Here is an 11476-nt window from a genome sequence, read left to right on the forward strand (position 1 = left end):
TGAGGGTGGAGGGTGGGGTGGTGAGGTCGGTGAGCCATGATGGCGGTGGCGCTACTGCTGTTGATACTGCCATGGCGACGATTCAAGTACCTGTGTCCGCTTGGTATCACGTCCGTATGTGGTATTGTCAGAGAATGTGGCCGAATGGAGATGTGACGATGGTATCGGCTGCCGGAAGCTTGCACATTCACTTCCGAGTCGGTACGCTAGTGCCAATAAGCTTTGACTCCTTGCGAGCCACCGGTAACTTCCCCAGACGCCGTGATCGATCTACGACTTCGCCATTCACACAGAGCGGCGCTCCTGTGCTACACCTTACCATCTGAGCGAGCTCTGCGCTTCTGGGCCTCGAACAAGCACACCTCGCCCACGCAACTCTCGGCAGCCCCGCACTTTCCCATGAGACTGTATCCTCGCGAAGCATCCATGGCATTGGCTGGCCGGTAGTGGGAGGCTGCGTGCCAGTCTCAGCGTGATCGTGTGACAGCTCTGCCGCCAGGTACTTGTCCAACATGAGTTCGGGTCAGGATGCGAAGCTCTTTGCTAGGGTATGTTCCCTACCATCGTCCACTTGCGCACCTCCCAGCACCCTTCTACGACCTTCCTATGGATGGCACACTACCGCGCTGAAGCCATGTTCCTCGCATATGCCCCCGCCTATCCCACAACTGGCCCTTCCTTCACCCCACCACCATTGGCGTATAGAAGCTTACTGTACCACCGCGCGCAACAGGGCAAAGTCGCCGAGCTGCGCCTCGAGCTTAATCAGTCCGCAGGGAAGAAGGACAAGAATTTCAGCGCGAAGAAGATCGCGATGAAGAAGATCGTGGCGAACATGACGATGAGCAACAACGACATGGTTGCGCTCTTCCCGGATATCATAGGGGTCATGGGTGTGGGAAGCATCGAGGTCAAGAAGATGTGAGCTTCAGTATGCGCCAGAGGGAGTCGAAGTAGTGTTGATGATGATGGTGTAGGTGCTTTCTGTACCTGGTCAACTACGCGCGTGCGAAGCCAGAGGTTGCGCTTAAAGCGCTACCCATCTTACTCAACGTATGTCTATGCGCGGCTGCGGACCTCGCAGCGCTGACTGACCGTCAGAGCAGGACCTGGAAGACTCGAACCCGCTCATGCGTGCGCTCGCGTTGCGCACACTCTCCTACGTTCACGTCCGGCAATTCGTCGAGTCTACCCTCGCCCCGCTGAAGACGCTGCTGAAAGATCCGGACCCGTATGTGCGCAAGACGGCCGCTTTCTGCGTGGCGAAGCTTTACGATCACGACAAACAACTCGTTGAGAGCAGCGATCTTATCGATAGACTGAACTTAATGCTGCGAGATGAGAACCCAACCGTAGTCTCCTCCGCACTCGCAGCGCTAATGGACATCTGGGAGCGAAGCGAAAGTATCAAGCTTACAATCGACTACGCGAATGCCAGCAAGATTGTTCAAATCCTACCGGATTGCTCAGAATGGGGCCAGACGTACATTCTCGAGGCGCTTACTTCTTACGTACCACAAGACACGTCGGAAGCAGCGCTCTTAGCAGACCGAATAACGCCACGCCTATCGCATACCAACTCCGCCGTGGTGTTGACGTGCATACGGGTCATTCTGTATTTGATGAATTACATCGACGATCAGAAAGTCATATCATCACTGTGTAGCAAGCTCAGCCCACCGCTTGTGACGTTACTGAGCAAAGGCCCGGAGATACAATATCTCGCGCTACGAAATGCTCTCTTGATACTGCAACGAAGACCGGACGTACTGCGGAACGACATTAGAGTCTTCTTCTGCAAGTACAACGACCCGATCTACGTCAAAGTCACGAAGTTGGAGTTGATCTTCATGCTGGCATCGGAACGGAACATCCGGGAAGTGTTGACCGAACTGCGAGAGTACGCCACGGAGATCGACGTCCATTTCGTGCGTAAGTCTGTGCGAGCTATTGGCAAGCTGGCCATCAAGATTGAGCCGGCAGCCAAGCTGTGCATCACCACGCTTTTGGAGTTGGTTGCTACAAAGGTGAGCTACATTGTGCAAGAAGCGACGGTGGTCATCAAGAACATCTTCCGAAAGTACCCGAACCAGTACGAGTCCATCATCTCTACCCTCTGCGAGAACCTGGATAGCCTAGATGAGCCGGAAGCGAAGGCGGCGATGATCTGGGTTATCGGGCAGTATGCAGACCGCATCGACAACTCAGAGACCCTCCTCGAAGATTTCCTCGATAGCTGGGCAGACGAGACGCATGAAGTGCAGCTGGCACTTCTAACAGCGACAGTAAAGCTGTTCATTCAGCGGCCAACCAAGGGCCAGGAACTAGTCCCGAAAGTCCTGAAGTGGGCGACGGAAGAAACAGACAACCCAGATCTACGGGATCGAGGTTACATGTACTGGCGCCTCCTCAGCAGCAACCCCACGGCCGCCAAGGGCATCGTGATGGGCGAAAAGCCAGCCATTACCGCCGAAAGCGAGAAACTCGACCCCGTCACCCTGGAGGAAATGTGTCTCGTCGTCGGCACCCTCGCCACAGTGTATCTTAAGCCGGTGCACACGGTCTTCCGCTCCGCGCGGCCTAGGAGATTACAAGAGAGTCCCGCGCTGCAGAAGCATACCCTGCCGAGTTGGCAGGCGGCGCAGCAGGCGAAGCTGTTGACGGATCAGCAAAAGGCTATGATGGTGGCCCAGACCAATGGCGCGGCGAATGGGCATGTGCTTGATGAGGCTGATGCGCTGTTTGCTTCTATGGGTGGGCGTGAGATGATGCAGGATGATTTCGGCCCGTCGTCATCGTCGGCGATGCATGGGGAGCAAGGGTCCATGTATGTTGTCAATCAGGGGCAAGGGTTAGGACAGGTGCAGCCGACGATGCATGTGCAGAATGGGGATGGGGATTTGTTGTCGTTTTAGATAATGTGTCTCCGTTAGTAACGCGATGTCCTAACGATATCCATTCCTCTTGTTGCCACCACACCATGGTGTTCTCGTCTGGTCGTCGTAATACGTTCCGTGCCTCAGGCGGCGAAAACGCTTCTACCGCACCTCCTCTGCCGCCTTGCTCCACACTACACGCCTTGTTGCTGCCAACCATGCCCATCAGACCTTTTCCACTTGCGCTCGGCGTGGGGAACGACATTGCGCATGTACAGCGTTTCAAGGATGTTGTCGCGAAGCATAGGCATGACCCTGAGCTGGCGACCCGCCGATTCCATCGCTTCGTCCGACGGCTGTTCACTTGGCGAGAATTGGAGGACTTTTATCGGCATCCCGCTTACCGGGGCGGTGTTGGTCGGAACAATGGCGCGGTAGTTGACGATAACATCTGGCGTCACCTGGCTGGAAGGTATGTGGTAATTCCTCCTTTCTATATGTCTCATTAACCAGTGTGGCCGCTGCTACGTCTTTCTTTCAACGGGAGCAACAGCTTATACAAATCCCCAGATGGGCGGCGAAGGAGGCAGTCATCAAAGCCGTGCACTGGCGAAGGCTGACGTTCAAACATATCATGGTCTTGAGGAGTCACCGGTCCACTAAGGATGCGACCGGCCCATTGTACGCGCTAATACTGGACAAGCCGGCCGCTTCATGGGACTCTATGTCCATCTCGAGGTGGGCCCGTCATTCTGGTGAGGATCTGCGGGACTCTGAGGAAGGGGCGGATCATGATAGCGATGCATGGCAGTTACCACTGAGCGAGGCCGCTCACGACACTGATCCTGCGCGAGCGAACTCTGAGCGAGATGTCGACGACAACTCTATCCCAGCTGGATTGCAGACGGACGAGCATTTGACTGGTCAGATTGCGAAGATCAGTATCAGTCATGATGGTGGCTTTGCGTCTGCCGTTTGCATAGCCGCTGAGGAGCCGAGAGAAGGTGACGTGGGCGGCGAGGCGGCGGCACGAGAACCATGAACGTACGCATTCAATTACTCAGACGTCTAGCCATACTGCCGCTGCATTCTATCGGCGGTTATGGTGGCGTACATATGTCATGTCGGAACCGCCTACGGATGTAACGTCGATGGTTTCAGCCACGCCAACTCATGCTAGGCGACTGTTTGCACCCTGCGCGGCAGACCTAATGCAGACGGCAGGGTCGCTATCCTGCAGGAACTCTTCACTAACGCACAGCAAAGACCGATCGCAAGAGGAACGCTTCGGATTGAACCAGCGGCACAGACTTCAAGAGATACGGGATGCCGTATCTTCGTCGGTGGGCACTCGTCCTAGCTCCGATCGCAGGCAAAACGACTCAGCGACGAGCGCGCTGTGTCCATCTGAAGGAGGCGTGAGGCTCCCTTAAGACATCGCGCCGCTGCTGCCCTTGTGGGTCGTTCCCAAGCATCTGCCCCACCTTTTCAACTGTGAGCGAAGAGCTTACTGCGAGCCTACTGCGACAAGCGGTATCTCATGTTGTTCAGTCGCTTCGCCGCTAATGGGCATTGCCTCGGGGGCTCACGGAGTCTTGGCGCTACTATGTCACATGCTGTTTGTATTGGTCTGTTCATCACCCTGACACTTCACAAGCGAGATGGTCGCACATGCGATCTGTTCGCCGTGTGCGTTGTTCGCGGGCCTTGTCCTTTCGTTGAGCTGTCAAGGGGCAGTCATCTGAAACAACCGTGGCTTCTCCCGTGCCGCATGCGCGCAGGCGGCGCAGTAGAGCGCTTAGAGGACATCATTGATGCTGACTTGCTGTCAGCGCCGTCTACCTTGGTGAGAGAATACTCCCATGCTTATTCTGAGAATGTCAGACGTGGTAGCCGTGCAGACAAAGCTGCCGCATTCCATGCCTCAAGGAAACCGTATGCAACTCTTCCATGTATTGACTAGAGACGGCTCGCTCCCACCACCAAACAGCACCGCCGAATCGCAGAAGCCTGCTAGAAGGCGATTACTAGGAGTGGCAGTGCATCCTAATCTCATGCTACGGCTCCTCCCCGAAGGCAACGATCTGACAGCACATTGTAGGAACTCTTCCAGCTTCTGCTATGGACCACGGAGCTGCGATGCATGTCATGTATATCAATGCTGCTCCATCATAGAGGTAGTATCAAAGGACATACTTTAGAATCTCCCAACCCAACCTTGACATATCGAAACTGAACCTATGCTCAACCTCGCTGGTTGTACTGTTCAAAGCCATGAATACTCCAAGTTACACTGATGTCTCGACAGCCCTCATAAGCCTCGACCCCGACGATACCTTCTCCGGCGTTGCCGAGGACAAAACGCTTCGTTGTTCGAACGATATCCCGCACTACCGTCTGTGGGAAGCCCGAGCCTTGGTACAGCAAGATTCAAGCGGATACACCCACAGAGAGCACGTTAAGCGTGTCAAAGACATCATTGCACTACTAGTCTGTGAGGAACATCAGTGCAACAAGTCTTACACGTACAAGGACGCAGTCCGGGACAAGTGGCAGTCGGAGTTTCCTGAATTTGATTTCAAACTCCTCACTAGATCTCGGTACTCCTTATCGTCCTCGAGAGGCTCTACTCCAGCCGGCGCAAGTCCGAATACGCCTTTGACAAGGTCACCGTCTTTTCGCAGTACGCCTCCAACGAGCTTGACGCCATCTCGATCCGAGCAGCAGACTCCGGTTTCAGGCTCAAATAGCCGGCAGGTGCCGCTCTCCAGTGACGACCAACAACACTCCGGATCGGGCATGTCGCAGCAGCAGACAAGCGACACAGGCTTACGATTGTTGCCGCCTCCGCGCTTCGCTTTGCCTGTGAGTGTCGGCGAGGGGCCAACTGTGTCGGGGCCCATCCACGATGAACTTCCGCAACAGACGCAGGACGAAATGGTTGGAGTCGAGGCAGAACCAGGTAACAATGCGAATGACGTCTTCCAGCCAACGCCAGTCGATGGGCGAAGCACTGATCCAGTGCCAAGAGTAGAGCAGGAAGTCACGTCCAGCCGCCGCTCGTCGCGAGGAAACAGAGCACCGAGCAGTAGGGGCGTCTTTCGCCCAGGCGACGCATCTTCATGGTCGCCATGGACGATCCGCTCAGAGGTGCGTTCACTGATCCTCGAACCGCTTCCGAAGCCTAGAGACAAAGGCTGTCTTTACATCATCCAGAATGCTAGAAGGACCCACGTCAAGATCGGCTATACCATGCGTCCGTTCCGAACCCGATTACAGGAGATTGCGCGCGACGTTGGCGTGCCGCTCGATCTCGACAACCCATGGCATCTCTCCGGGATACCACACCTTCAACTGCTTCGTCTGGAGGCTCTGGTTCACGCAGACCTGGCATTCTTTCAGCGGGATCTAATTATCGGTATGGGCAGTACGCGCAGAACACGCCGGGAGTGGTTCGAGGTTGAGATGGCAGATGCGCAGAGGACGGTGCGCTTGTGGTGGGACATCATGCGCAAGATCCGTATGGAGCCTGGAGTCGAGATAGATCCTTCGGCATGTGAGGCCTTGACGAGCAGTTCCGCCTTCGATGTCTCAATGTCTGGTGTGGCGGACCAAGCGACTCCATTTGCTGATGTCAACAATGATCATAATGGGAGGATTGAGATGTGGACTCAACTTTTGCTTTCTCGGCGCACCAGCGGCCATTTGCGCACAGAATCGATCCTCAAGTGGCTCGGAGGCTGCGTTCTCGTCCTGGGTTTGCCCACGCTTCTCGGCGTGGACACGGCAGCCGCTAGTACTCTTTCCTTCTTCTTGGTGGCCGTCTGGACCCGACATATGGCTTCGTCGTAGATGATGACTGTTGTTCGAGTTGCGCAGGGATGGTGGCCCGGCTTCGCATACTGCATTGCATGCTACATCGCTATAATTCTCGACTGTACATCTACAGCACTGATGTGGGTGCGCTTTCGGCCCAATGCTTCGTGTTTCCAAGCGCTATGATGCTTCAAGTGCCCTGCCAACAGTCAAGGGCAACTCCGACGCTGAAACCAACATGTGCACTGCTCATTGACAATGCCGGCTCACATGTGCTGCTGTAAAGCAACAATCTTCGCATATAGCTCTTCCGCGAACTGCTGTCTGATCTGTACTCATGATTAGTCGTGTGTGATACTAGGAAGATACGTGCTCCAACATACCTTCAGCTGCAAGGTCTCGAGCCCGGGTTTGCCGTCAATGGTGCCGGCGAATAGGATTAGCCCTCCTTCGGGTGGCCCTCCCAATTTCCCTCCAAATTTGATCTTCTTCTCGATCGGCGTGTTCAGAACAACTCTGTGCGACCCGTCCGCCCTCATCAGTATGCGCGCCCTTACTTTCTCGTCGCCTTCAGCCTGCTTGACATTCAATCTAAGCACGCCTAGCCCTCGCTCACGCCATTCCTTCTTGCCGTTCTCGGTCTGAGCGTAATGATAGAGCTTGGCACGGCACGAGTACTCCGTCTGCTCTTCCTCCTCGCCTGTCTCGATCTGCTGCTCATGGAATCGCTCATCCTGCTTGTCTTCTTCCTGAGACAGTGCTGGGCTCCTATAACCTGCACCGTCGTCCTCGCCACCATCCTCGCCTTCTTCGTCATCATCTGCTGATGCGCCAAACGGCTTGATGGCTTTCGAACTGCTTGCCAGTGTTGTTGATGGCTTGCCACTCGCGAAAGAGGTGAGCCCACCGCTGCCCGCAGCAATAGCAAATGCACTGCCGCCGCCCGAAGACCCACCAAATGCGCTGCCACTGCCCAAGCTGCCACCAAAGCCGGACGTCGCTCCGGACCCAAGCTTGCCAAAGCCCGATGTGCTCGAGCCGAATCCGCCTGAAGTCGTGGGAGGGGCCGCGAATGCAGACTTCTGGCCTAAAGCGCCACCAAACGTGCTACTCGATGCTTCCTTTGGCTTCTCTTTCTCTTCGTCCGCTTTCTTTATTGGTGGGCTCTTTGGCCCGGAGCCAAAACTTCCGCCAAGCCCAAACCCGCCCGAAGACTTCCCTATCGCGCCGAAGCCTGACGTCGACGAAGCTAGCGCACTGAAGCCAGACGATGCAAATGCAGACTGTGAAGTCTGCGGCTCTGCAGACGGCGACTTGCTGCCGGCTAAAGCGTTGAAGGGTGAGATCGCAGATGTGTTCGCGAAGCCAGTGGCATGTGACGCTGCTTGCGGCTCCGTTTTGGCTTCGGTGTCGCCAGACTTGTGCAGTTTGCTGGCTTCTGACCCGGTCACATCAGGCTTGACTGTGTCTGCTTTAGACTCTTGGGTGGCAGCGGCACCATTCTCCTCGGTTGTCGTGGAGTGCAGCCGGCTTCTCTTAGTCTTCGGACTTGCCATTGCCTCCGCCGCAGCCTCTGCACGCTTCTCCCCCGTCTGACTCGGCGTCCTCGGCCGTTCATCGCTTGCCTTGCCATAATCACCATTGCGAACGGCTGGCTCCAGACTACTAGCAGCACCTCGTGATGACTCACCGGAGGTCTTTCGTACGTTTCTGAGCTCTTCTTCTGTCGCGCTGTCCCGTGATCGCTTCCTCACGTGATGTCTCACAGTATCTGTTGCTAGTTGCGAAGTATCTTCGCCCTCCACCTCCTCAAAGCTTCGCTTTCGGTGCAGTGATACTGGCTCGCCATTCTCTTTCACTGTCTCGCCCTCAGCTCGCACGGCTTCGTTCTTGGCGTGTTCGGGTGCCATCTTCTCCACCACGCCGGCAATGGAGGCCTTCTTCAGCTGTTCTCTGACCGGCCTTTCAGCACCCTCGGTATCTGACAATGGTGCATTCTCGGTGCCACGGTCCATCGCGCCTGGAAGTAGCCGGTATCAGTAGGTGGAATGGATCTGGGGTCCTAAGCACCCGGCTTTGTCCCCGGAGATCGGATTAGTGGTTTCGTGAAAGAGTGTCCGGCCGTGTTGGTCTCATACAAAGGGGAGTACGCAGCCACATGCAGCTGTCTCGCAATTGGCAGCGGCCGCGGACCGCGTGGGTGAACGCTCTGGAAGTCTGGTTGATTCCGTGCAAGTGGGGGTTTTGGCCCGCGGCTTCGGTGCCTAGAGGGTAAATCTAACCCCATCACATGTCTACCACACTCCTACATGTACCGTACTTCTAAGCAAAATGAATAACGTGGAAGGACAGTAATATGTTCTACGAAACGAAAGTCTTGCACCTCTCCGTCCCTCGACTGCTTCTTGACCATGCCACATCGACCATGCCATCTTGGTTGGTGGGTTAGCCATGTGCCCATAATCTTAATCGCGATGAACGGCCGCTTCTTCAGGGAGCCGGCATACACTTCAGGCCTGCTTTGAGGTACGGCCAAGTGGCTAGAGATGTGGGTTGTCGAGGTTCGAAGAGCAGTCAATGGTCAGCCACTCAACGTCCTTCGCGTAACGTGCCTCAGCAGCCGTACAGACGGTCGACTTAACCTTGAGTATGAGACGCTAATCCTCCCTGGCTGGTTTAGTCAGTCTGTTGCTTCCAGTCCGGCGTACAAACGATGGAGGTTGTCGATTGCATCTGTAAAGGCTCAAGCTCGCCACCATTTGGCGGTTATGAGCAGGTTATCGTACGTCGTAAGTCCCCATGCCTTTTCGGACATCCTAGGGGCGCATTCCGGGGTATGTAGTTGAGATACGCATTCGAGATGAGGCGCCGCGTGAACGTCGACAGGCGACGTGTACAAGAGGAGCAACTTTAACACTACGGCCCCTACGCTTCCCTCAACGACCACGCTTACAGCACTCTCTTCCCAGAGTAAGCCAGGTTAGCCGTTGAGATAGTTCCTAATAGCCCCCTGCAACCGCTGCGCGCCATCTCCAAGCATACCCGTCAAGTTCTCCAAATCATCGCCCGCAGTGATGCCGAACTTGCGAATGAGGTCTTTCGCAGTCGTCTCCAGGTCACCGTATTGGCCTTCCGGCTCGTCCTCCTCCGGCCGCCCGAAGTACGCATTGGACGAGATGGACGTCGCGCCCTCGAAACCCTGCAGGCGACCTTTGGCTTCGGCCTGGGCGTTAGCGTCGAATGTGCCGCGGCCGAAGAACTCGTCGGAAGAGATGCCCTTTTGCGTGCCGAACTTTTGGCGGGCGTAGCGTTCGGAGTCGTCTGTACGAATGTGTTAGCGTACGTCAGCATGTGAGAGAAGCAGTATGGATGTACCTTCAACAGGCGCCTTGCTAGTAGACCCAAAACCCATAGCCTTCGGTGCAGCTGCTTTCGCAGTCCCTCCGCCTACCTGCCCAAAGCCTAACTTTCGCACACCCATCCCCAAGCGCTCCATCTCGCCGTCGGTTCTTTGTCTACCGGGACCGCCCGTGCTGCCAAAGCTACTCGCTCGCGCCGGACTAAGCGGCGTCGGCTGATGTATGGTCGTAGTTGCATTATCTGGTTGCGCGGCGGTGATGCGCGCTTCTGAAGGCGCATGCTCCTCATCTGGGTCATAGCCAAGCCTCTCCTTCCGCTCCGCCTCTTCTCGTGCTTTCTTTTCGGCTTCATCGAAATCGAGCGCGCTAGAGTCAATCTTCTTTGCTCCGAGCCCTTTCTTCTTCGCGCCAAGGATGTTGGGCTTCGGTTTGCTTGCAATGCCGCCCGTCTTGCGGATGGCTGATGAGGAGATGGCACGTGATGCTGGAGGCGCGGAAGACGCGCTTTCTGGAGACGTTTCGGTGGCGACGAGTGGAGACTTTGGTCGTGCTGTGCCATTGCCGTTCGCGTTCAAAAAGGGGGAGGCGGTCCGGTTAATGCTGGAGGGTGTGCCAGTGCGTGAAGGTGGGTTTGACGGCCGCTTGATCGCAGGCTTGTCCCACGATGAGAAGAAGTCGTCTGCCGGTTCGCCTGCAGGTGTGTTTGTGCCTGTGCCATCGCTGGCATCTGCAACGTCATCAACACTCACTTCGTTGGGATATCTGCCGCTTTGTCAGCATTCAAGAAGCGTGGTAGCAGTATAAATGCGTCATACTTCTGGACATCAGCCTCCACTCTTCGTGCTAGCTCATCTTTGTACTTCGTCGCAGCATTGCTCGTGTACTTTTGCTTTGGATCCTTGCTCGCCAGCGCAGCGGACCCGCCATGTGATTGGAAATACTTGGTCGCACTCTCGTTGCCGCCCACTTTCATGCGCCGTAACTGCTCCCATTGCCACTCTACACAAACCCGTGTCAGTCTTAGTCCGCGTATCGTGGGTAGACAACCTTACGGTCAAGATTGGTACTTCGGACAAAGGAGATGTGCACGCCCAGATTGCGGTGATTCGCAGAGCAGTCCAAGCATAGATAGATGCCGAACGGTACTGAACTCCATGTCGGGTTCTTGGCGCCGCAGTCAAAGCAGATCTTGTTGGCCTCTTTCCGCTTGAGCTTCTCGAAGATCCGGTGCGACTCCGTCTTCGGTGCCAGAGCCATGATGGAGGACTACGGTGCGGTCACAGTCGACAGAGGAACGTCCGCAGGAGAGTATGTGTTCGCCTGACTGATTTGTGTGGAAGGGAATATTGCCCGGCAATACCACGAAGTTCAAGGTTATTGGCTTTTTGTTACTTGCCAATACTAAGATCGAGGTTGGGGACAAAT

General features: G+C 55.6%; 6 protein-coding genes across 6 annotated transcripts; 4 read left to right on the forward strand and 2 right to left on the reverse strand.

Moving 5' to 3' along the window:
- Window positions 1–411: 411 nt before the first annotated feature.
- On the forward strand, window positions 412–2972 carry BAUCODRAFT_37199 (uncharacterized protein). The gene is made up of 4 exons (XM_007681073.1): window positions 412–548; window positions 734–921; window positions 978–1053; window positions 1107–2972. Exons 1-4 carry the CDS (start codon window positions 513–515, stop codon window positions 2913–2915), a joined length of 2109 nt encoding a protein of 702 aa, XP_007679263.1. The 5' UTR covers window positions 412–512; the 3' UTR covers window positions 2916–2972.
- Window positions 2973–3078: 106 nt separating this feature from the next.
- On the forward strand, window positions 3079–3918 carry BAUCODRAFT_159200 (uncharacterized protein; the record flags this gene model as incomplete). The annotated part of the gene is made up of 2 exons (XM_007681442.1): window positions 3079–3348; window positions 3447–3918. The coding sequence occupies exons 1-2, from the start codon at window positions 3095–3097 to the stop codon at window positions 3916–3918; spliced, it is 726 nt and encodes a 241-aa protein (XP_007679632.1). The 5' UTR covers window positions 3079–3094.
- Window positions 3919–4167: 249 nt separating this feature from the next.
- Window positions 4168–4995, forward strand: BAUCODRAFT_244370 (uncharacterized protein). Its single transcript, XM_007681443.1, has one exon. The coding sequence runs from the start codon at window positions 4417–4419 to the stop codon at window positions 4837–4839; it is 423 nt and encodes a 140-aa protein (XP_007679633.1). The 5' UTR covers window positions 4168–4416; the 3' UTR covers window positions 4840–4995.
- Window positions 4969–6881, forward strand: BAUCODRAFT_244346 (uncharacterized protein). Its single transcript, XM_007681444.1, has 2 exons — window positions 4969–5019; window positions 5073–6881. The coding sequence occupies exon 2, from the start codon at window positions 5151–5153 to the stop codon at window positions 6726–6728; it is 1578 nt and encodes a 525-aa protein (XP_007679634.1). The 5' UTR covers window positions 4969–5019; window positions 5073–5150; the 3' UTR covers window positions 6729–6881.
- Window positions 6882–7033: 152 nt separating this feature from the next.
- Window positions 7034–8707, reverse strand: BAUCODRAFT_75922 (uncharacterized protein; the record flags this gene model as incomplete). Its single annotated transcript, XM_007681180.1, has 2 exons — window positions 7034–8083; window positions 8144–8707. 2 exons carry the CDS (start codon window positions 8705–8707, stop codon window positions 7034–7036), a joined length of 1614 nt encoding a protein of 537 aa, XP_007679370.1.
- Window positions 8708–9227: 520 nt separating this feature from the next.
- On the reverse strand, window positions 9228–11439 carry BAUCODRAFT_37203 (uncharacterized protein). Its single transcript, XM_007681074.1, has 4 exons — window positions 11104–11439; window positions 10867–11050; window positions 10068–10813; window positions 9228–10013 (listed from the first exon to the last, which is right to left on the reverse strand). The coding sequence occupies exons 1-4, from the start codon at window positions 11306–11308 to the stop codon at window positions 9673–9675; spliced, it is 1476 nt and encodes a 491-aa protein (XP_007679264.1). The 5' UTR covers window positions 11309–11439; the 3' UTR covers window positions 9228–9672.
- Between the last annotated feature and the right edge of the window lie 37 nt (window positions 11440–11476).

This window comes from Baudoinia panamericana (genome assembly GCF_000338955.1).
Source record: "Baudoinia panamericana UAMH 10762 unplaced genomic scaffold BAUCOscaffold_11, whole genome shotgun sequence".
In the NCBI taxonomy this organism is placed as follows: Eukaryota; Fungi; Ascomycota; class Dothideomycetes; order Mycosphaerellales; family Teratosphaeriaceae; genus Baudoinia; species Baudoinia panamericana.